Consider the following 21956-nt stretch of genomic DNA (forward strand, 5'->3'; position numbering starts at 1 on the left):
CCCGCAGCCAGTGGCCATAATGAAAACTGCTCTGCGGAGTGTTGCTCGTGGCGGTCAGACAGATCCACCCGCTGCAGCGCTACACAATGAGGCTGTTATACTCATGACAAGCATCTCTCTCTGCCCAGACGCTGTGCACAGAGAAAACTGTTGACACCCACAAAATACAGTTCCCATTACATCACGCTGAGGCCCATCACAGTTTTTTGGGAGTAATGTTAAATTTAGTTGAGCCTCCAGTCACTCCACCCAGCGCGGTATCTCTATATTCTGCAGAAGCAGCTCGCACTATGTTCAAGTACAGAATTCAAAGATGGGACAAATTGCTCTCTGTATGTACGTGTCTTCTCTTATTTGTTCTTTATAGTAAACAGTGGTTGAAGCTATTGTCTGAACTAGATATCGCTGTGTATTCAAACCAATACGCACACCAGATGTCACATCTTGTATTGAAATGCAATTTGCATACTGCCTCAGAAGATTGGCTCGGTTTCCCCGCCGAGAACATATGAAGTAGGATTCCGCCAGGGAACTCTTCAAAGGTAAGAGGCTCAAATTTGGTTGCCTCCGTTGCAAATTGCAGATCAACTTTCTTTGCTGTGCTGAACACACGAGGCCTAGCGTGATTCCTGAGGCAATGCACCTGGGCTTCATCTTTCTGTGGACCATGTGGAGTGAGGCGCTGCAAAGTGCAGTGGGAGGGGGGGAGCAGTCGATGGTTATCTGGAGAAGGGAAAGAAACCCTCTTGGTTTCCAGAGCTTAATACTGGGTAGACATTACGGAGAAATAAGTTTTCCAGTAAAAGCCGTTTCATTGTTTATTGATGGTAATATGAATATAGTGCGGTGACAAAAAAAAAAAGTGTCATGTTGTTGACTTAGGTTTGGCATTTTTTTCCACGCTCTCTTCTCATCCAAAAGTAGAGTTAAGTATATGAGAGGAGGGCTTGTGTTTTGACTGAAAGTTGATGTTGACTTTAGCTATTCTTTGGCAAAGATGGATGCCAGCGCAGCAGGGATACAAAGAACACCAGTGCGTCGACATTACTGTCCTTGTCTTGTCCGTCGGCTGTCACATAATCTGCTGATAATTCAGTACTCTGAACTAATTTATCCATTTTTCTTTTCTGTTTTCTGTCGCTCCTGTGTTTCTTAATATCCCGTCCAACGACTGGAGTCCCATAAGCAATTTACTTTAAATCCTGCAGTGTTGACTTAATTAGGCGTACTTACTTTCCCTGAGGTAATTGAGATGCGAGAGAAGCACTTCGGCGTTGTACATGGTGGTGAGCCTGAGGAAGTCGTCCTTGCCCATCTTGCAGAGCTCCTTGCCGTCCGTGTTCTGAAACATGGCCGTGTCGATCTCCAACAGGCCGTACTCCTTGATGGCCCACTCTAGCCACTGGCGCACGTGGTCCTGGGACCACAACGACGGGTCTGCGGGGAAGACAGAAGATATTTTATTGTCTGCGAAACGAACAGTTGTGGACAGACAGCGGTGAGGACAGCGCTGGCAGGGTCTCATATCTCTCTGTAAGGTAAAAGGGGTAGGAGCAAATTGAAAGCAGACTTCTGTATCAGTAGCAGACCTTGTTTAGCCAGTTGTAAATATTCCTTTTTCCTATTTTAAACATATGAATCTGGTGTGCATGAGTGGGAGTGAAAGGAGATGTATTATGCTTTTTCATTTTTTCCCCTTTCCTCTAGTCTGTTATAAAGGTTTTTTTGTGTATGTAAAATGTCTGCAAAGTTAAAGTGCATAAGGAACGCTAAGCATCTAGGTAAAGCAAAAGTAGGTAGGTCGACACCTCCTACATGCGGCGGAAGCAGTTGACCAATCACAACAGAGTAGGCCAGCCAGTCAGTCTGAGGAAACTGATGTGTTTACTGAACTTTAGAGCATTTAAACCTTTTCAAGTAATAACCCAAATTAAAATGAACCCCGAATGTGAGCATAATATGTCTCCTTTAAGTTTCAGGTAAATCCTCTTTCTGTTAATCTGAAATCTCTTCCTACGATCAAACTTTGAAGTATGTTGATATGTATTTATGCCCTTCTGAAACAAAGTAAGTTACGACAGCAAACATATTAGTATTTGAAAGTTGCTTCGTGACCCGTGTCTGATATCTGCCACATAAATCCCAAACTTACCACGCGCGGTTAAGGAGTGGCCTCCATGCGGAGCTCCTATTAGATTAATAAATGAGTGGCCTTTTGCGTCAGTTAAGCAGTACCACTCAAACAGCCTTTGTAATGGAAAATTTACCAAGGCTCCATTCGATTTTAATTAAATGAATTACGTGTGCTCATTTTTGGGATAATACAGTCATTCTCTCTCGCTGTCTGGCTTTTGTGTAACAACACAATCAACCCACGCATTCAAATGATTTTTTTATTTGTATTATTCCTAACAGCCTTAACCCTGAAACTGCACTTGTTACTCCATGAGGTGTATTATTTCCCATTACGGAGCCCACGACGAAATATATAGTTCTGGCAAACAAACGGAATCGTCTCTACCTGCACGCTTTCAGCCGTGCTCCCATGGGTGAGGTAAATGAAAAACACTGGAACAATGCTTTACACCACAAAGTTGGGTAAATGTAAATGGCACTCATAAAACATTTTACAGCATTGGCAAAAATGACACCAATCGAGAGGAGTGATGGCGTATGTATGTAATCACAGCTGCGGCGCAGGAGAAACACCATAGAACAATTTGCACCATTATAAATATGGAATGATTTTTTTTATTATTCCACCCATGTCAGATTTGTTCGGCGGCCACGTCTTACCTGCCGGTACAATGACTCTCCGCTCGTTGGTGGTCATGTTGGGTGGAGGCGCGTTCTTCTCGTCCATGTAGTTTCCATAGGTCATCTGCGAAGTGTCGTTACCCCCCACCAGCTTATTGCATTTACCCACACTGCAGTCCACCGGAGACTCCCTGCTACACAAAGCACACACAAAGTTGTACACGCATTATTATCAGCAGATGAATTGGGGTGTTGCTGGGGTTTTTTTTTTCTTCTTTTCCAGTCATTCACTTGGGCGTGCTGTGGGATATTTACACCCCATACTCTTGCCAGGGCCAAGTGTAAGTGTAGGTAATTTATGGTCGAGAAATGGCATATTAATGAAAACTCATATTTCATAGAGCATAAGGAGAATGTAAGACTCGGGAAGTGGTTGTCATTGCCGTACCTGGATCCGTTCATGTGCTCATATTCTCTCTTGACGTTGACCCGCACCGGCTGGTTGATCCACTCCTGCTGTGGCGGCAAAGGGTTGATTTTGTGGGTCTGGCCGTAGTCCTGTGTGCCAGATGCAGTCATGTCTGTCTTGGGGAGAGGGGCAGCAGCAGCGTACGGGGGCTCGAACAAGGACTGGTCTTCACTCACCACTGATAGCGCCTCCTGGAGGTGGAAGGAGCAAATACTTTGGTATGTATTTCATTGTAGTGCAATGGAATTTTGTTTGGTATCTCTGAGACACCAGCAGCAATTTCAAAAAGACAAATACAAGAAAAACAAAATCTAAAAATGTATATACAAAAAAAAGATCTACAACATGTGATGATGTAAACAGTGCAGTGTTAACAGGACAGTGCAGTGTAAACAGGAGATGTAAATTGTTCAGTGCACCAGCAGCAATACGGGTTGGGGGTTGGATAAAACTTTTCCGCCTTAAGTCCAAAACGCCGCTGTTTATCTGGGAACTGCTGGCCGCTGGGTCCGTGCGCGCCGCCATCATAATTATTCCTGACTCACTTTACAAATGTGCAAATTCCAAAGTCATACGTAGCGGCCCCATCCCCGCTTGAAATTCTGTCTCATTTTGAAAGGGCACTCTCCTTCACTTTTCTGGCAGTAATCAAGGAATTTAGAGGCGGCTTATTTCAATTTGGGACCGAGACCTTGTCCTTGGCGCAATCGCTTCATATTCAAAGAGCAGATATCAGGGTGGGATCAATCTTGCATATCCCCAAAATGTCCCAACTATCCCTTTTAGAGTGGGAGGATGCGGCCATCCAATAAGAACGATTTGAATACCCCCTCAATATCACGAGCAGATACAACACCAGTCTCTCATTTTACAGTACGCAGAAACTTGAAATGTGATTTTTTTTTTTTTTCTTCAGTCTCTTGTGTATTTTTGTTTACAGTAATTATGTGCAGTTATGGGTCATATCACAGTCTGGCATCCCTAAGTAGTTAGTGTATCCAGCCCATGTAGCAACTGTAGTTTCCTGTTGATGTTAGGAAGACTTCAATCATGCCCACAGTGGAGTAAAGACAAGAGTTGTAAGATTGGGCGCATCCAACATGCCGGTTCGCCGACATCCCGATCAAACGCGTATACGGCTTCCCTGCCAGCAATGAGCCATCAAAGGTTTACACAAAATACAATAATAAAATTAGGCATCTCACATTCATCACGCTGCTCACGCCGGCCTTACAACACTATCCTAAACAAAATTCCCAGATTTCCTCAATCATTTTCTCTCGCCCATTATCCCCTTAAAGTCACTGGACCCAAAAATCCCCCGTCAGGCCCCCGATGCGTCTCTCCTGTCTGGGCCCTGGGCTTCCCTCCGCAGCTGAAGACTCAACAGAAGCAGGGAGGAGAGGAGGGGGGATCACAGCCCCACTGACCCCTCTGCTGTGGCTCAGCTGGAGCAATGTCAGTTTATTAAAGAAAACAAACGCAGAAACGAAGAGCGGGGCCAAGTTCTTACGTGGCTTCGACATGCTCCTCGTGCAGCGTCTTGGAAGCAAAAGCATTGGATCTTACACCCGATGGCTTGCGTTTCCACATGCAGATGTCACCGCTCAGGCCTTCGACAGCGGACAGCAGTCGGGGGCAAACGACGCCATCTCAGACCCTGTGCCAGGCAATAACTCTGGGCTGGCACACAACGTAAAATCTTTTAACAATGAACCGATGGGTTATGAACAATCAAAGAAACAAACACAATACACGATAAGTCAGAAATATCAAGTGAAATCATTAGAGTCATATGCCTCTGCTGAGGATTAGGGCTCTAGTCTGATGCACATCTGGATCCGATAGGATCTGATGGCACAGCTTAGACCGAGACGTGTCTAATCCCGGAGGACTGAATTATTTCATTCCGAAATGCCACATATCATGCTCCGGGCGGAAAAAACGCTACTTGATATTCACTGATCAATATTTCCAACATGTCGTTTGCATTCTCCAAAAAATGTTGCCTTTATGAAACTGAAATCCTCCTGATCTCACGCAACTTCAGTGCCATTCCTTCTCTTAAGACGTTTCATGCGAGCAGAAAGTCTTGGCTGGTGCCTATTTGAATGATACGTGTCTCTGTTTGGAGCAGACGTTCTCAATGCGGGAATGGAGATTCAGCCTTTATATATATATATAGATATATATATATCTATATATATGCATGCATAAGAAAAAAAATCACCATGGTGAACAATAATAGCAGGGATGCACGAGTTGAAAAATACAACGCGCTACAACTTTCCATTAGAACCATGGGAGTCTCTTTTATGGCATTTACAGCTGCTTTACACATTATGAACCCAAACAAGGGTGACAATGTTTTGACTTTTTTACAAGTTTTGAAACGAAAAGATTTCGATTATGATCACCACAATGCCAATACTTGATGTAGTTTAACTTAAAATATTGATTGTCAGAAGCTAAATTGGCTTGTTTCTAATTACTGCGGCTGAAATGACCCTAAGAATTGCATTCGCACCATAGTGCCCTCAGTCATGGATACAAAGATTTACAGTGTGACAGCTAAGTTTTAATAATCTTTTGTGAAGCCCCCTCCACTAAAATGCACGTAGACAAAAATGTCAGACGCCATCAAACAAACTTCAGAGAAACCTCAGACACTGCACTGAATGATTCTTCATAAACTCTCCAGGGGTTCCATGAATTACTGCTCTTCATGTTAATGGCACGCTAAAAGCAGAGCCTCTCCAGAGGCATTTGACCATCCTCGACAGAATTAGATTTTCCAGTGATTTCATCAGAGGGATCCATCACAGTCTGAAAACCCCTGGCAGCAAGCGGGGGGGGGGACTCGACTCACTATCTGAGCAGACCACAGCAGCCATGTATGTCTGCGGACGATAAAGAAGTCGCAGAGTGAGGGAATGTCTCATTACGGCCCCCGATAAGGGGCCCCGTGTCAACTATACTACGACTGTCGCACGTCACATTTACAGTGACATGTCGGCCTGCGGCAATTGAAGCCATGATTGGCAAGTGCGTGGACGTGCCGATCGAGATTGTGGAGGGTTTACATTTTTTTTTTTTAAATAGGGATGACAGGAGCAGAGCAATGTGTCAACTTGCTGTGTTTTCTTTCCAGTATCTGTGAGGAACACACACGCGTGTACTGACAGGCAGTTACTGTATTTTTGTTTATCACGGTGTCCACAGATCATTTATGAAATGGGTTATGATCCACTTTTAAACTCCGCACCTGACGAGACCGCAACCACAGAAAAATTCTTGAGGGCTTCTGAAACATTCATTCATTCCATATCGGTTGGCCAATAACGTTGGCCGATATTAGCCTTTCACGGACACATCGGTATCCGCTCCAAATTATTTAGAGCCCGACCGATATTATCGGCCAACTGATATGAACCTTTAAATGTGCATTTATGTTTATATTTTAGGTTAAAAAAAACTATTTATTTGGTTGTATTTGTCATATTCATTCGTTTGTTACTATAAAATTTATGGGTAAAACTAAAATATCAAGCTTCCATTACATTTCTCTGCCATAAAGGTTTGATAATGACATCTTATCATACTTACATACACACACACATATATATATATCGGCCGATGTATCTGTATCTGGAATCTTGTACTCCCTAATATCTATATCGACATCGGCCCCCCAAAAATCCCCATCGGTCGGCCTCTTATTCTTGGATATACAGATATGCCATCTGAATTTATCTGAATATATAGTGTGAGTGGACAAACACTAGCTCAGCTGTGCGGATGCGAGGGGCCCCCCAACGTCACGAGCATTGTGTGAGTGTGACACCTGCTGGGAGCTGCACCTCAGTTCTGTTTACACCAGCCCACCAGTCTATCTCCCACCCGAGTGCGTCACGACGCAGTCTGGAGCAGACCGACTGGATACATGGGATGCAACAGCTCCACATCCAGGCTGCACGTGTTTTCTGTTTGGCGTTCACACATGCACACACACACACACACACACACACGCACATATCGCAGGAGCCACCCGGTGAGAGAGACAAGGCGGGGAGGGGGGGTGGTTGGCATTCCTGTCCTTTGTTTAAGGAGGAAGAGGAAACCTGTCAGGAAGAGATTGTGTAGAACGGGAAGCTCTCATGGATCGAGAGCCCTTCCTTTCCTTTCCTCTCCTCCAGCGAGCATGAATGCGTCTTAATAACCGCTCACTTACTTACACTCTCAGGGATTCCGATCGTGATTAATTCACACACACAAGTTGACATGTTGCTTTGTTACACTGACATCCAGGTTGAGACCATGTCGTCGTCGTCGTCCCCCCGACCCCCACCCCCGGTCCCCCCGGTCCCGGTGCACTGTGGCATCCATCCCCATGCACATCCACTTGCCTCCCCGCTGCGCGGCCGCCGGGGGAATGACGCGCTCTAAGTGGGGGCTCTATATGCAGCCTGACATTTTTGCGTCTGGACCCAACGTTTACACTCCTCCAAAAAAACTCACACCACACCCAGCCGCCGCAAACCCGCTACTTTAAATGTTCCAAAAGGAAAACAAGTCCGTCCCGTCGGAGTTTTTTCCTTTTCTTTTTCTCTGCAGCCATACGCAGACGCCTGCTGCATTCTTCTGAGCTTATATACACTTGTTAACCGGAGGACACAGACTTGAACGCATGGCGGAGGGGGTGAACTGAACTAATAGAAGGGGGGGGGGGGGGGGGGGGGGGGGGGGGGACTTGCGCGTTCAACATCTGGTGGCTGCAGCCATAATACATCTGGAATTTGATTGTCTGGGAGGGGGGGTGGTGGTGAGGGGGGGGGGGGGGGGGGGGGGGGGGGGGGGGGCGGCAGTAGTCCCTGTGTTAATGTGGACCAGCGCTCTTGACTTGACTCTATACCAACGCCACCATTTCAGAAATAAGTTGTGTAACAACATAAAGGCGGTGGGGGGGGCAGGCTCCAAGGTATCAACTGTGAAGCCTTGTGGTTCAAAGTGTTGCAAACTTATATGCAGTTACAGAATGAAGTTTACCAAAATGACAGCGTTCCTCTAAACACACTGACGAAAACTCTCTGTCGGACAACGACGGAGCGAAAGGCACCTTTCCACACTCAACAGAAAGAAGAAGAAAACAATTCTTTCTTTCTTTCTTTTCCCCAGGAACCAAAACCGTTACGTTGTTTTTCTTTTCTTTTTTTTTGTTGTTGTGACCCACAGATAGAGATCTCCGGACCGAGCCGGGCGACGTGCCACACCGCTGTTGCGCAGCTCGACACATCGCATCCAGCGGCACATCCCGTCGCGGGCTTATTGCTCAATCCTCCCTCCGCTTCCCAGACTCAACCAAAACCCCGCTCGAGACTGCTCGTGGATTCGCTTCTATGTGCCCACGAGAGTCCACGAGTCCACAGCCGGGTTGGCCGCAACAGAGAAAACATAGCGACCCTCCTTTGTGTCTCTCCAGACCTGTGCGTAATTGTGCGCTCGTGTCGGTCCCCCCGCAAAATCCAATCCCGTGATTCCTGATTTAGCCTTACATCCACACCGAGAGAATACATCTCCTCGCAACCGAGACCAGCGTGTCGAGAGAGAGGGGAATGGGGGGTCGGGGGGGGGGGGGGGGGGGGGGACAAGGCGGGATGCTTTCAAAGAAAGAGGAGGAAAAAAGAAGGAAATCTTGGTTACCGCATTTTCAGACCCGGAGAGAAACGCCGCTCATCGTCGTCAGATCGGAGGTCCCGAGCTCCCGCGGATCGACACACACACACTCTCTCTCTCACACACACACACACACACACACGCGCGCGCACACACACGTACACAGTGGCATTTGCTTTTAGGAAAAAAAGAAAGGAGGCGCAACTCGCGAAGTCTCCCCCACGAGCCCCCCGTACACCCCCTCATTCTCCACCCTTACCTTAATAGTTCCGTCCATTTTGCGCAATTTTCAGCGGACGCCGCGACAGTATCCCAAACATGACACACGCTCCTGCATTAATTCCAGCCCCCCGGTGTTGTGGCGAGAGAGAGACAAGAGACACTTTTTTTTTTTTTTTTACCGGATTGGGCTTTTTTCTCTCCCTCTCTCTCTCTCTCTCTCGCTCTCTCTCTCGCTCTCTCTCTCTCTAAATTTGGGAAGTGAAGTCACCGCTGCTGTTGAGAAGGTTGAGAGAAGGAAGCTGTGTGTCACCCGAAAGCCCTGCCTTCAAAAAAAAAGAAAAAAAGAAAAAGAAGCAGGATACTGTCCCAGAGAGATAAGCGAGGGGAAAACAATTGGAGTGTTCGTTCTGCGCTGTTATGCTTTTTTTCTTTTTTTTGGTGCTGCTCGGAAATATTTACAGGATGGCTGCCCGCGTCGCGCACAGCCCATTGCAGTGGCGTGTGTGTGTGTGTGTGTGTGTGTTTGCCTTTCCCAGTTAATGTCACAGATGGTGCGGACGGGTTTACTACGTGTCCCCAGTTATGAATCATATCTAACGCACATTTCACTGAGGCTTTCTGGAATGAGGTCCCTCGCTGTGCCGGGACACTCTCTCTCTCTCTAACTTATGTGATCTCATATACATATATATATATATATATATGTGTGTGTGTGTGTGTTTTTAAGAGCCTACACACACATCAGACTTCTGCATCTGTGCCTCCATCCTTCTGTTACAGCAGCACACTTTTCTGAGTTATTCTATGTATTTCACAGTTAAAAAAGAGAAACGAGCCAGTGGACACGTGTTTTCTCCGCTGATGGAGCTCTGAATCAGAACTGGAGAATAACATGTGGCGGGAGTTGTTGCAGCCTTTTCTTTCTTTTCTTTTTTCAATGAAGTTTTTTTCCCGAGACACCATTAATAGTAATAAAAGAAATCCAAATATTCAGCTACACACCCAACCGCACTATATATATAGTGTGAGTCTCTGCTCTGCACGTGTGCGTCAGGACCGACGGAAACGCAGCCTGCACCAAATGAATCATTCACATTAATATTATTTCACTTCTACCACAATGACTGCTGTTGTTATTCTGTGTTTTTTCCTTTAGCCTACAACAAAAAGACATCCCCTCTAATCCCCAGCCCCCCCCCCCCCCCCCCCACACACACACACACACAGGTATTTATTGTGTCTTTCTTGTCGTCTGCCCTATGAAATTGCCCTCATCAATTTCAAGCATAATTTCAGTGCAGATTCCGAGACACGGAGGCAGCTCAGACCAAAAAACACTGAATCCCACAGATGTGTGTGTGTGTGTGTGTGTGTGTGTGTGTGTGTGTGTGTGTGTGTGTGTGTGTGTGTGTGTGTGTGTGTGTGTGTGTGTGTGTGTGTGTGTGTGTGTGTGTGTGTGTGTGTGTGTGTGTGTGTGTGTGTGTGTGTGTGTGTGTGGATATATATATATATATTTATATTTGAATGTTATTTCATCTGTCCCAGGGACTTAAAAGAAGCTGGAGTTGACCACATTGGATTTTGTTGTTGTTGTTGTTGTGGATCATTGCACCATGAATCCAGAAAGAACACATGATAGAAGGAGAAAAGAAACTTTTACTTTCGGTCAAAGGTGAATTTAGTTTTTATGATGTTGAACGATTTAGCTGGAATGGTGATGATAACTTCTTGCAGTGTTGGGGGGGGGGGGGGTCCTTGCCTCTATACACGCCGCCGCGACAACTGACAGCAGGGCCGGGCCTGTCTGCTTTCGGCTTGTGGGGGTCTGGTGGGGAGGCCGTCGGCCCCCTCCACCCCACCCCTGGGACCACCACATCTGGATCCTGCTAAGGGTCAAGGCTTCTCCTGCCCGAGGGCCGGTTCAGACTCGTGTAATTAAGGGTGACACCTTGTTTAACTCTTCGGTGACTGCCCTGGTTTCCGTTTTCCTTCTGCGGCATTCCTGGGTTGCTCTTATTTGCATACTAGAGTCGCTTTATTGTCTGCTCGTCGGTTTGATAACATGATCAAATAGACGCGTAAGCGTGTGACCTCATCACCACTAATGCAAACACAACTCTTAAAAACTGCCAGATCCCGATGCTGTGATGTGATGTGCCTCTTTGGATTGGCTCACATTGATATTTATTAAAAAAAAAAAACGTTGAGTGTAACCTCCACTCCACTGTACAGTGGGGGTCAATATTAGTTTAGGTTGTGTACATAGCTGAACTCAAGTGCTATGGAACCGGCTGCAAACTAACACGATGCGTTTTAGTGACATTTGACCGTCGGACAACATTTCTCCATCCCCTTTTGTTTTTACCTCTTCTCTCCAAATACCTGCCTGATCAGGGGCAGGACTGGGGGTCCCGGGACCCCCACCAGCACCCATAATGAATACAGTGGTAACAAACATTTTGGGAAGGCCAATAAACAGATGCAAGTCGGTTTACACAGTCGAACCGCAGAACATCTGGCTCCAGCGCTGCAACGAGACAGCCCAGACATTTTCTTCCCCCTGCCTCGGTCGTCGCACCACGAGCCAGTGGAGCTCCTCGTGTCTCTCTCTCTCTCTCTCCTCCGGGGGGGGGGGGGGCACCGAGCCCAGAGGGGGGCGGGGACACTAATATGGCGAGTTTATATGTTCGGGCAACCGCTCAATTGTTAGGCCCATCCTTTTTCCTCTGCAGCTTTATGTGAAGCTCCAACTGTAAGATTCACGAGTTTGGGGCTTAGATGATAAAAGATTTTTTTTTTTTGCTGAACTCGTGAAATAAAGAAAAACTAAAAAGGGGGGGGGGGGGGGGGGGTACATGTCAAGAAGTTTCTTTAATACTAAACTTCATTAGTCATTATGAATATTTGATTTGCACATGGATTCGTCCCATCCAAATATTATTGTCTCCCCCTTTTTTTCTCTCCTTGTTTCTCACTTATTTTAACAATATTGATTTATTGTTTTGCACGTGAACTGCATTTCCAATCATCCCTGGAGCTGGGGGAGAGGGGGCGGGGGGGGGCGTCTATATTTTGCTTGTGACAGTTGTGAGGAACTTTTCGTCGGACTGTTGCTCCTGTACGAAGAAAACAGGCCCATGCGCTGATGTCCACTCGCGAGTCTTGTGTTCGCAGGTCATTCCTTCTCTCTGTTGGGCCCGCGACTCAAAACACCGAGGGCAAGAAAAAAAAAAGAAAAGTGCATGAGTCTGCAGCGCATGTAAGCACGAACCGTCTGGCCCCTCGCTCGAGGCCATGATTAATTTGAGATTTATTTTTATTGGAGAGGTGCAGTCTCGCCCCGGCCTTAACCAAACAAAAACCAAATGCTGGTGCGCGCGCACGGGCTCGCTTGAATGAGGGCATATTTCTTTTTTAAATTTTAAATCAATTTTCTTTTGAGGCGTGTTCCATGACCATGTATCTATCTCACTGAAGAGTGTGCAGGCTGCAGCCGGTTTTGCACGCACACGCAAAAAACAACAACAACACACTCACACGCACCCAAAAGCATAACCAATAATAAATAAATATGAATTCTCAGAATCCAGGTGGAATAGTACGGGAAAAACAACCATTATTGGAATCAGAACAAAGAGAAAGTCAGGCTGCATTTCCACAGCAAATCAAAGAAGCTATGAGATGCGAGCACTGTGAAAATTGAAAGTTCCTCGGGTCCCAATAACATCTCTCCCTCTCTCCCTCCTTCACAGGCCTCCTGTCTTTTTGAGGAAGCAAAAAAAAACAAAAAACAACCCTCGTTTAAAAGCATATTTTCTCCTAAAACATTCCTCGCCATTCAACTCCCCTCACAACAAATCGGGAATTGTTCTGCCCGAGCTCCGGGAAACCGCCGCAGCAGAGTCCCGGTCTCTCGGTCGCAATGTGGCACAAACGCTGCGCCCCTCTTGCATGAAAAGAGCCCTTTATTCCAGAAAGGTGGGGTGGGGTGGGGGGGGATAAGTCTTCAAAACATTATAGCGAGCGAGTCGCCCTTGGAAAAACAACCCAGATCATGGAGATATTATAACCATACAGCTCGGGACTCGTGCATAATGGCTCATTTTTAATTGAGCCAGCCACGTCACCTTAATATGATGGATGTGCGTAAAAACCCTTCCAAACAAAGTCACAGATACAACTTGGCATCGCGTGGTCATATACATACGGTTTTATATCACACGCACGCACACACACACACACACACACACACAAAAGAACAGAAATAATTTTATGGCTGCTGCAGTGCCTCGGATTATAGACGATGTGGCAGTTGCAGGTATTCACGCTGCGCCATATGTGGCGCGATGCAGTTTTTTTTTTTCCTGAAATGTGAAAACCAGATGTGCGCTTGTTTGCTTTATTTACATTCTCGGGACTGTGGAGGAGAGAGGGAGGGAAGGAGAAGGAGATGGAGAGAGACTCGTGACGCGAAGCGCGATAATGATCCATAACTGCAACAGCAGCAGTAGTTTTTTTTTGGGAGGGGGGGTTCAGGACAAAGAAATAAAGGCCACATTTCAACTAGTGTCAACATTTTACGCATTTTCCAACCAGAGGCGGGGAAACTTAACAAGGTGCCAATCAAACACGCGTCTGCGCATCTCCGTAAAAGCAGCAGGTGTTAAAAGTCATAATTCGATGCCACAATGAAATGTCTCATCAACTATATACTCATATGAAATCTGCATCGGAAAAAACAAAGAGCAGACAAATGAAACATAACCATAATCGCTGGTTTACTCCCTGCGAAACACCTGGTTACATCCGGGGGGTGGTTACGTTTTATGAGCATGCACATCAATTCTCGTAAAAAAAAAAGTAAATTAAAAAGGAAGATGCCCAAGTTGTCCCTCCCCAAAATTACCTGAGCGAAGAGGCGGTGGTGTCTTACCTTGACGTAAGACGACGTGTCAGGGACAGTCTGAAACATGTCTACTATACGACAGACAGGCCCAGGGGTCGCTCAGTGTCCAGTGGGCCCTGCAGAGGGGAAAACACAGAATCAATCATAACATAACACATTTTTATTATTATTATTATTAATCCACACGTCCACATAAAGGCATGCGGGTAACCACTTCCACCAAAACAAAGGGGAGGTGGGTTTGCGTAATGGCCTCCTGCGCGTAAAGCCTCATTCATTCATTCATTTATTTGTCTTTCAACAGGTCACAGGTAGAATTTTCAGTGTCCACGTGCTTTGCACATCACCTAACCTATAAACATGAATGAATTTACTCCAATAGGAGCTGGGCAGCAGCATGATGATGATGAAGAAGAAGAAGAAGAGGGCCCCCGAATCCCAACCCCCATCACGTTTTTTTTCTCCCCCCTAAAGCCAACCCACATATTGAAACACTTTTCGCTTTAATAAGTGCAGCTTACAAAGTCTCGGGTGAAAGGGCACTTGGAGGACGGTGTCTTTAGCCTCCCCCCCCCCCCCCCCCCCCCCCCCCCCCCCCCCATCCCCTGCGCAATTATTAGGAAAAGTTAGTGGCGTACATATATATATAATATATATATATTTTTATACGATCAAATTGCTGGTTATATATAGACCAAATAAACGTATATGTATGTGGCATCCATCCAGGACGCACCATTTAAAGCCCAACGTCTCCTAACAAGGGACATCTCTCTCTCTCTCTCTCTCTCTCTCTCTCTCTCTCTCTCTCTCCTGGTCGGCAGCCCTGCGCGCGCTCTGACCTGTCAACATTATAAATATACAATCATCATTTCCCGATTGTGCCATTTTAAAAAAAAAGCATAATTAGTGTTGGATACAGATCAGAGGCCAACGTGTACCTGCGAGGAAAATCCAACAAGAAAGAAACAGTAGAATCAAAAAGAGGAAGAGAAAAAAACCCAGCACCACCTTTCGTCATTTTTTTACTGCGTAATTTCTGTTTTTAGTGTTTTGGATAAATGAATGTATGTGGCACGGTTTTAAATACTTGTAGAGGGACCCGGCGCGCTTCTCGGCTGCTGCAGGCAAAAAAAGGCAAAGCAGGCACGACTCGCCTCATAAAGTTCCCCCCAAATGCATCCAATTTCTGCGCGGTAAAAAAAAACAAAAAAAACCCCGACCATTGGATATACCAGCATCTGCAGCCAATTAGGCGGAGGAGGACTATGGTGAATAACGGCGTGAACCTTCCTCCGAGACAGCCCCGTGGGCCGGGACCCCTCTAGTGTTACATTTTAAGCATCTTATACCTTTGCTGTTATCCATCACGAACGAGAAGCGGCCAAAGCGTTTTCCAGCTAAAACCCCACTCCATTTTCTTTTTTTAACCTATAAGTGCGCAGAGAAAAGTTCAGTGTTTTCCGATGGTTTAAAAAAAAAAACCCCACAAACTCCGATTTAAGTCAGACACGGAAAAAAGGTAAAAGTTTGAAGTGAGATTCAAATGCTTGAGACGGAGGCTGCAGATTCACTTCACTCGTGCGCAATCGTTCCCGGAACATTACGCACCGGTTTTTTGATCGATCGATGCGCAAATCTCCTGCTTTCTACAATGTGGCACCAATAAAAACGCAATAAAAACAAGTGGGGGCTGATTGATCGTCCTCCTGCACATGCACACACACACACGCACACACACACACGCACACACACCTCTACGCTGCAGAGTTAAAAACAGTTGTTTCGTAGTTTTCCTCACTCACCTGTCGCTCTCTGTCGTTCGTTTGCAATCACTCCACCGCCAATATGTTTTTTTTCTCGCGAAATAATTAAGTTCCCTCGGTGTCCAGGCAAAAAAGCCGCTTCTCCCCCCCCACGAAATGATGCTGATGATGACAGTGAGTTATATATTTGTGAGAAGTGGGGCTGAAGGAGGGAGCGCCGGGCGCATGAATGGGGAAAATGTTGCCGAGACGGAGGGTGGAATCCGCGACCAATGAGCGGCGAGAGGAGCCCTCCCCTCCGCTGCAGAGTGAGGCCACCGAACCGTGAAACAAGGGGGGGAGAGAGAGAGAAGGGAGTAAATCTGCGGCACAAAAGTCTTCCTGCTGGAGCAAAGTGTCGATACAATAATGTAAGAATCATAATTATAGGCTTGTGTTTATTCATGTTTATTTCCTCAGGTTCCATTTGTGCACGTTGCTTCTGCGCAGCAGCGGTGCATGTTGGGAAAACTGCTGTGTGATCAGTCCCACCACAACATCACAACAAACTACCTGCACTGATGTCATATTTGTACTTTACATATTTACCCGTATTCCACAGCAACTGTGCAATTTTTTATCATCCTGTGCAAATATCCAGCCGCTGCATTCAGTCCCAAACCACTGCACATTTCATCCTTCTTTCACAAGGACATACACTTTGCGCTCTGTTTAACAATGTATATAATCTTTTTTATGTAGTCTTTTTCTTCAACTTTTATTGTATATTTTTGCCATATTTTGTAATATTTTCTACCTCTTCCCCTCCATTTGTTGCCTTGACTCTTGCTGGTGCTGTAACAAGTGGATTTCCCCCCGGCGTGGGATTACTAAAGTTTTAATTTTATTGTATTTTTCGTACCGTGCCATATCGTACCGTATCGTATGGTATCATTTCGTATCGTATCGTATCGTATCATATCATATCGTACCGTACCTATAACATCGCCAGGGGAGGTTGGGGAGTCCGTACATCCTCAGAAACTGGAGGATGGTCGTAAAACGCAGCTCAAGTTTGAGATTCTGTGCGTATTAACTGATTAGATATATACTGCAATTTTCCTTCAGAGTTATTGTATAACTCCTGTCGTGGCTGACGTCACTGAGTGAGATCAACGGCATTGATGGATCTATCAGATGGAGGCTTGGAAGGGCTTTCCTCCCTGGGTGAAAATAACAAAACACCAATCAAGTTCATCCCTGTTGCAAGGTAGAATTCTCTATCTCTTCCATGGTACAAAAAGAAAGTCGAAGGGAGGCTATAGCCAAATGTGACATTTCGACCAATCACAGAGCCGCTGACAGCTGAGAGTTATCAGTTATTGACAGTTAAGAGAAACGCCAACAATGGAGGGTCACGAGGATATAAACTCCCCTTCCGCAAAGTTTGTCCATTGGTGGAATTGGGCCCCATGTAGCCTCTATAACTGCAGAAATCAATTTCATATGACAGTTTTATAGCGGACTCGTAAAAAATTAATAATTCAAAAGGATCAAACTTGATGTGGAATATTTTTGGTGGAATTAAAAGTTTTCTTGTTTCCTTCTTTTTCACTCCTACAAAGTAAACCACCACCTTCAGCCAGGATCAAAATGAATACTCCAATATATAATATTAGTTTCTTTAAATGCCCTGCGTGATTAATTAGTTTTGTCAATAAGTCAACACGGCAGCATCTCCATACCCTGGAAGTCCCGGTGAGTGCAGATGTACTTATTATTCAGCTTCCTGTCTGCGCTCGTGCGGTGACGGCTCCCGCAGGAATACTTACTTTATACAACAGCAACACACTAAAGAGTTCCTCTGCAGCTCCGGTGGGTTTGGTGTCTTTTTCCTGCTCGGTTGACCCCCAGCTCACTCCACTAACTTCATTTCCTTCACTGGGCTCGTGCGCCCTCATCTTCTAACCAACCAGTCCCACCCGAACAGAGGATGTGGGGGGTGGTCGGGGGCAATTCACTTGTGAGGAAAAAGTCGCCCAACCGTGGCGTTTTACAGCCGCGCCAAGGTCGCCGTAGTATTTCACGCGGAGCAACTAAAAGCCAAAGAGAAAAGTCGCCTGGATGTTGTTGTTTTTTTTTACATTAGGTAGAGAAACAATAGAGGAGATGTGGGATCTCGCTAATCATCCATCACAGAATTATGTTTTTTTTATTTTAACTTGTTGAACAACTCCTGATTGGAACAATAACTTGACACAGAATGGTTGATTTATTCGGCTGATAAATCCAATCACGACACCCCGTCACGTTAATTAGCCCTTACAATGAAACGCAGGTCGTATCCTGACTTGATTTTCTTTTACAGTGTTGTGGGGTGTGGTGTGGGGGTGAGGGGGGTCATCTGGTTAAGAGCTTGCCTTTCATCAGCGGCTGCTGGACCCCCTTTCTGTTTGTTGCGCACATGTTTCCCTAATGCGACGATTAAGAACAACAACACTGATAATGGTGTGTTCCCAGCACGGGACAATGGGCGGAAATCCCCGCATCCGTTTCGCTGAAGAAAGAGGCATTCCCGCGCCCGCCGCGGTGCCTTCCTGCAGGACGGAGGGGGAAGACGTTTTCTAACACGTTCTGAACAGCAACTATTTAGTTCTCCCAACAAAAAGGAAAGAGAAGTACAGCGCTCTGCTCATTCTGAATATGAATATGAATAGAGAAGCAACAGGCAGAGCGTCAAAATCCTACACTCCAATCATATTAGACAGGAGAAGAACAGTTGTAATGTATGGGCAGGGGTGTCCATCCATCCATCCATCCATCATCTACCGCTTTATCCATTTAAGGGTCGCGGGGGGGGGGGGGGGGGGGGGACATTGGCCTCTCGCCCAATGTCCCAGCTGACATTGGGCGAGAGGCGGGGTTCACCCTGGACAGGTCACGAGCCTATCACAGGGGCCACATACAGAGACAAACAACCATTCACTCTCACATTCACACCTACGGTCAATTCAGAGTCTCCAATGAACCTAACTCCATTCTGCATGTCTCTGGACTGTGGGAGAGAACCCACGCACACACGGGGAGAACATGCAAACTCCACACAGAAAGGCCCCGGTTGGTTTGAACCGGGACTCGAACCCAGAACCTTCTTGCTGTGAGGCGAAAGTGCTGACCACTACGCCACCGTGCAGCCCGGGCAGTCGTGTATAGCACTAAATTCTGGGCCCTTCACATAAGCAGCCCCCACGGGCCCACAATACCACCACCACCAGAACCCCCAACCCCCTCACAAGTACTTTTCTCTGAGATGGCCCCTCAGAGAACAGCCACTATTTTTTGAAATAGCAATGTATTCAGCCAATTTTTTATGTATGTTATGAGACTTAATTACTTAGAAAACTAATTACAAACAAAAAAGAACTTTTAATCCCAGTCCCCCCCCCCCCCGTGCTACGCCCGTGTATATCGGGAGCAAAAACGAAAAAACGCAAACATTTACAGTAACTGTTTTGATATTGACATATATATACACTGAGTTAATATTGTTATAGCTCTTGTTGGTGCCTGTTGCATCATTGACCTCAATAACTGCCGTTGCGTCTGCGCGTGTAAGAGTGAATGTGTCAACAACAGTCCAACAAAGTCTCCCTGCTTCTATCCTCTCATCTGTTGTCGTCGTATGATTAATAAATCACTGGTTTGGTTCATGAAAATGTCAGAAAATATGGATTTCTTAGTACTTTTGTGTGAAAGGCACCAAGTCTTCAAATTGCTGGTTCTGTCCGAGGCCTAAACGCAAAAGTGTAAATGCTGGACAACATTTCTCTCGGCGACAAAATCTTTCAAATGGTGTAGGACTCGCACACGCAACAAGGCAAGCTCACCTGATTCAGTATCAAATAATGATGAAAATATTGTTTTACATTTATATATATTTGTCCCCTCGTTTCATCATCGTCTTGCAGCATTTAGGACTTTTTGTTTTTTCCCCATGAGCTGTGCGCCGATGAGGAAACAGTCTCGGTTGCCTTTTGTGTTTATTTTGCATTTTGTCTTTGATATACTTGCAGACACACTAAGGCCAAAGGCCGAACACTTTGCCGTCCAGGACCATGACTCTCGTTAACTTTTTCAGAGCTCCTTCTCCTGGGATTCCACTTGTTGCATGTGATGATGATGATGATGATGATGTGGGCAACTCGCAGCTCAGACATTTGTGATTACATCGCTCCTTATACTCTGAACTGTAATGAGTTATTTATTTATTTAGTTAGTTGGGGGGGGGGCACGGGTACCGAGAGACGATGAGGAGATTTGAGATTGCTCTCGTTCTTTCTTCTTTTTCGCTCCTCGGGGGACGGAGGAGAATTTGCAGTGTGGCACCGGGAGGGCAGGCACGCAGGGCCGCATGTCCAATCTTTCCACGCAGAGCTTGCAGCCACGGGCCACGGCATGGCACAATGGAACCGCACGTACGAAGCTGCAGGGGGGGCTCGTGGCTTCATACATGCAGAACACATTTAGAAAAGATTTAAGAGAGGCCCTGAGCGGAAAGAGAAGGTGTATTTCACTCCTTTGGAGGAGGTCGTGCCACTAAGAGTGCGGAACAACGGAATGCTGCAAAGAAACTTATTCAGACTCTTGTCCCGTCCATTTCGGATCTGTGCTGGGCGAGCGGCCACACTCCTGTGTGTGTGAGTGTGTGTGTGTGTGTGTGCGCGCAGTGATAATTAGCGAGGGGGAAGTATTAAATTAAAGCGAGGCAGTTGTTTTACGGGGGCAGGCATTTATGAAGGTAATAGCATCCCTATAAATTAACGACCTCCCCGTCGTGTTGCCACTGATCAGGTCCAGAGGCGAAAAAAAACCCCGCTGATGCGTCCACTACACGACGTGACCTTATCCGCTCAGTCTCAGTATTCCTAACCCCCCCCCCCCCCCCCGGGGGCGGGGCAGGGCAGGGCGGGGCAGGGCAGGAGGGGGGAGTAAATGCTCAGATGGGAGCTTTGGAGATTGGATGCTCGGGGGGGGAAAAGAAGGACATATGGTGTCGAGACGAAACGCATGTTGTCGTCGCACACAATATGTTCTGGTATGCAGTTAATCAAAAGAGAAGCGCGCCCGTGTGTGTGTGTGTGTGTGTGTGTGTGTGTGTGTGTGTGTGTGTGTGTGTGTGTGTGTGTGTGTGTGTGTGTGTGTGTGTGTGTGTGTGTGTGTGTGTGTGTGTGTGTGTGTGTGTGTGTGTGTGTGTGTGTGTGTGTGTGTGTGTGTGTGTGTGTGTGTGTGAGGCCTACGTTGTAATTACTCTTCGCGTAGCCACGAAAATGCCGCCAGTGTCTCCTCTCCGTCGGGTTTGTACGAGGATTTCTCCCAGACCACTTATCTTATATGTCAGGTCAGCAGTAAAAAAATAAAAAATAAATAAAAAGTGTGTGGACACACCCTGCGTCTCCTCCAGACTCGGGAGCATGCTGGAAAAAACCTAAGGTGCCCGCTTTTTAAAAGAATTTTTTTTTAATCAATCGTGGATTGCCAGGGGTGAAACCCCCCCCACCCCCCCACCCGTGGAAAGAAAGCAGCAGGAGGAAGAAAAGCGAAGGCCTAAATCATCCCTCCTGAACTATAAATCCACTGACCACTCATCATTCAGCAGCATTTCAAAAAAAAGCCCTTAGAAGAAAAACACTGAGTGAAATGAATATGCTGTCACCTCTCATTTGGGTCTGGCCCGGGCCGAGCTCAATAAGAAAAGTGTTGTTCCCCTGGAAAGGCTGAGCTCTCAGGTTTAGGGTTTTTTACCCCTGTCCCGCATTCTCAGGGCTTTTTTTTTTTTTAAACTTTGAGGCCTGCGTCCCCCCCCCCCGTCCCCCCCAGACAAGTCTGACAGGCTGAACTCGATGCGGGCTGCTCACCAGACTACAAAAATCATTCATCTGTGCCTTCAGACGGTCAAATCTGGATCTAATAAAGGCGGCTGTCGCCATATTGATCCTATTCGTGGCGCAGGGCGGCGCCGCCGCCTCCTGCCACTGGAGGGCTCTCATGGCTCAGGCCAGAGGCGGCCCATCGTTGGAGACGGGGGGTGCCACCCCTTTGTTCAGAAACATTATGAAAAAAAATCTGTGATGATCACGGGGATTTACATCTGCAACATGAGATGTTTGTTTCCTATTCTGCCCCA

The 21956-nt window shown here is 46.4% G+C and overlaps 2 protein-coding genes across 10 annotated transcripts in view; one reads left to right on the forward strand and one right to left on the reverse strand.

Moving 5' to 3' along the window:
- fli1 (Fli-1 proto-oncogene, ETS transcription factor) overlaps positions 1-16068 on the reverse strand; it is a 32607-nt gene extending 16539 nt beyond the window's left edge. Inside the window, exons 1-5 of one of the 8 annotated variants that reach the window (XM_047335836.1) lie at positions 15833-16068; positions 14028-14143; positions 3206-3417; positions 2797-2951; positions 1234-1437 (exon numbers count right to left, since the gene is read on the reverse strand). In XM_047335836.1, the coding sequence (XP_047191792.1) occupies positions 1234-1437; positions 2797-2951; positions 3206-3417; positions 14028-14093 (637 nt within the window). In that variant the 5' untranslated portion in view covers positions 14094-14143; positions 15833-16068. Of the gene's footprint in view, positions 1-1233; positions 1438-2796; positions 2952-3205; positions 3418-4739; positions 4875-8926; positions 9081-9158; positions 9373-14027; positions 14144-15832 lie in introns of those variants that run through there. The other 7 variants (XM_047335833.1, XM_047335832.1, XM_035624001.2 and 4 more) reach the window with 7 other exon arrangements.
- Positions 1-21956, forward strand: part of ets1 (v-ets avian erythroblastosis virus E26 oncogene homolog 1) — an 83664-nt gene that overhangs the window by 10324 nt on the left and 51384 nt on the right. The window lies entirely within an intron of this gene.

This window comes from Scophthalmus maximus, chromosome 11, assembly GCF_022379125.1.
Source record: "Scophthalmus maximus strain ysfricsl-2021 chromosome 11, ASM2237912v1, whole genome shotgun sequence".
Taxonomy (NCBI): domain Eukaryota; kingdom Metazoa; phylum Chordata; class Actinopteri; order Pleuronectiformes; family Scophthalmidae; genus Scophthalmus; species Scophthalmus maximus.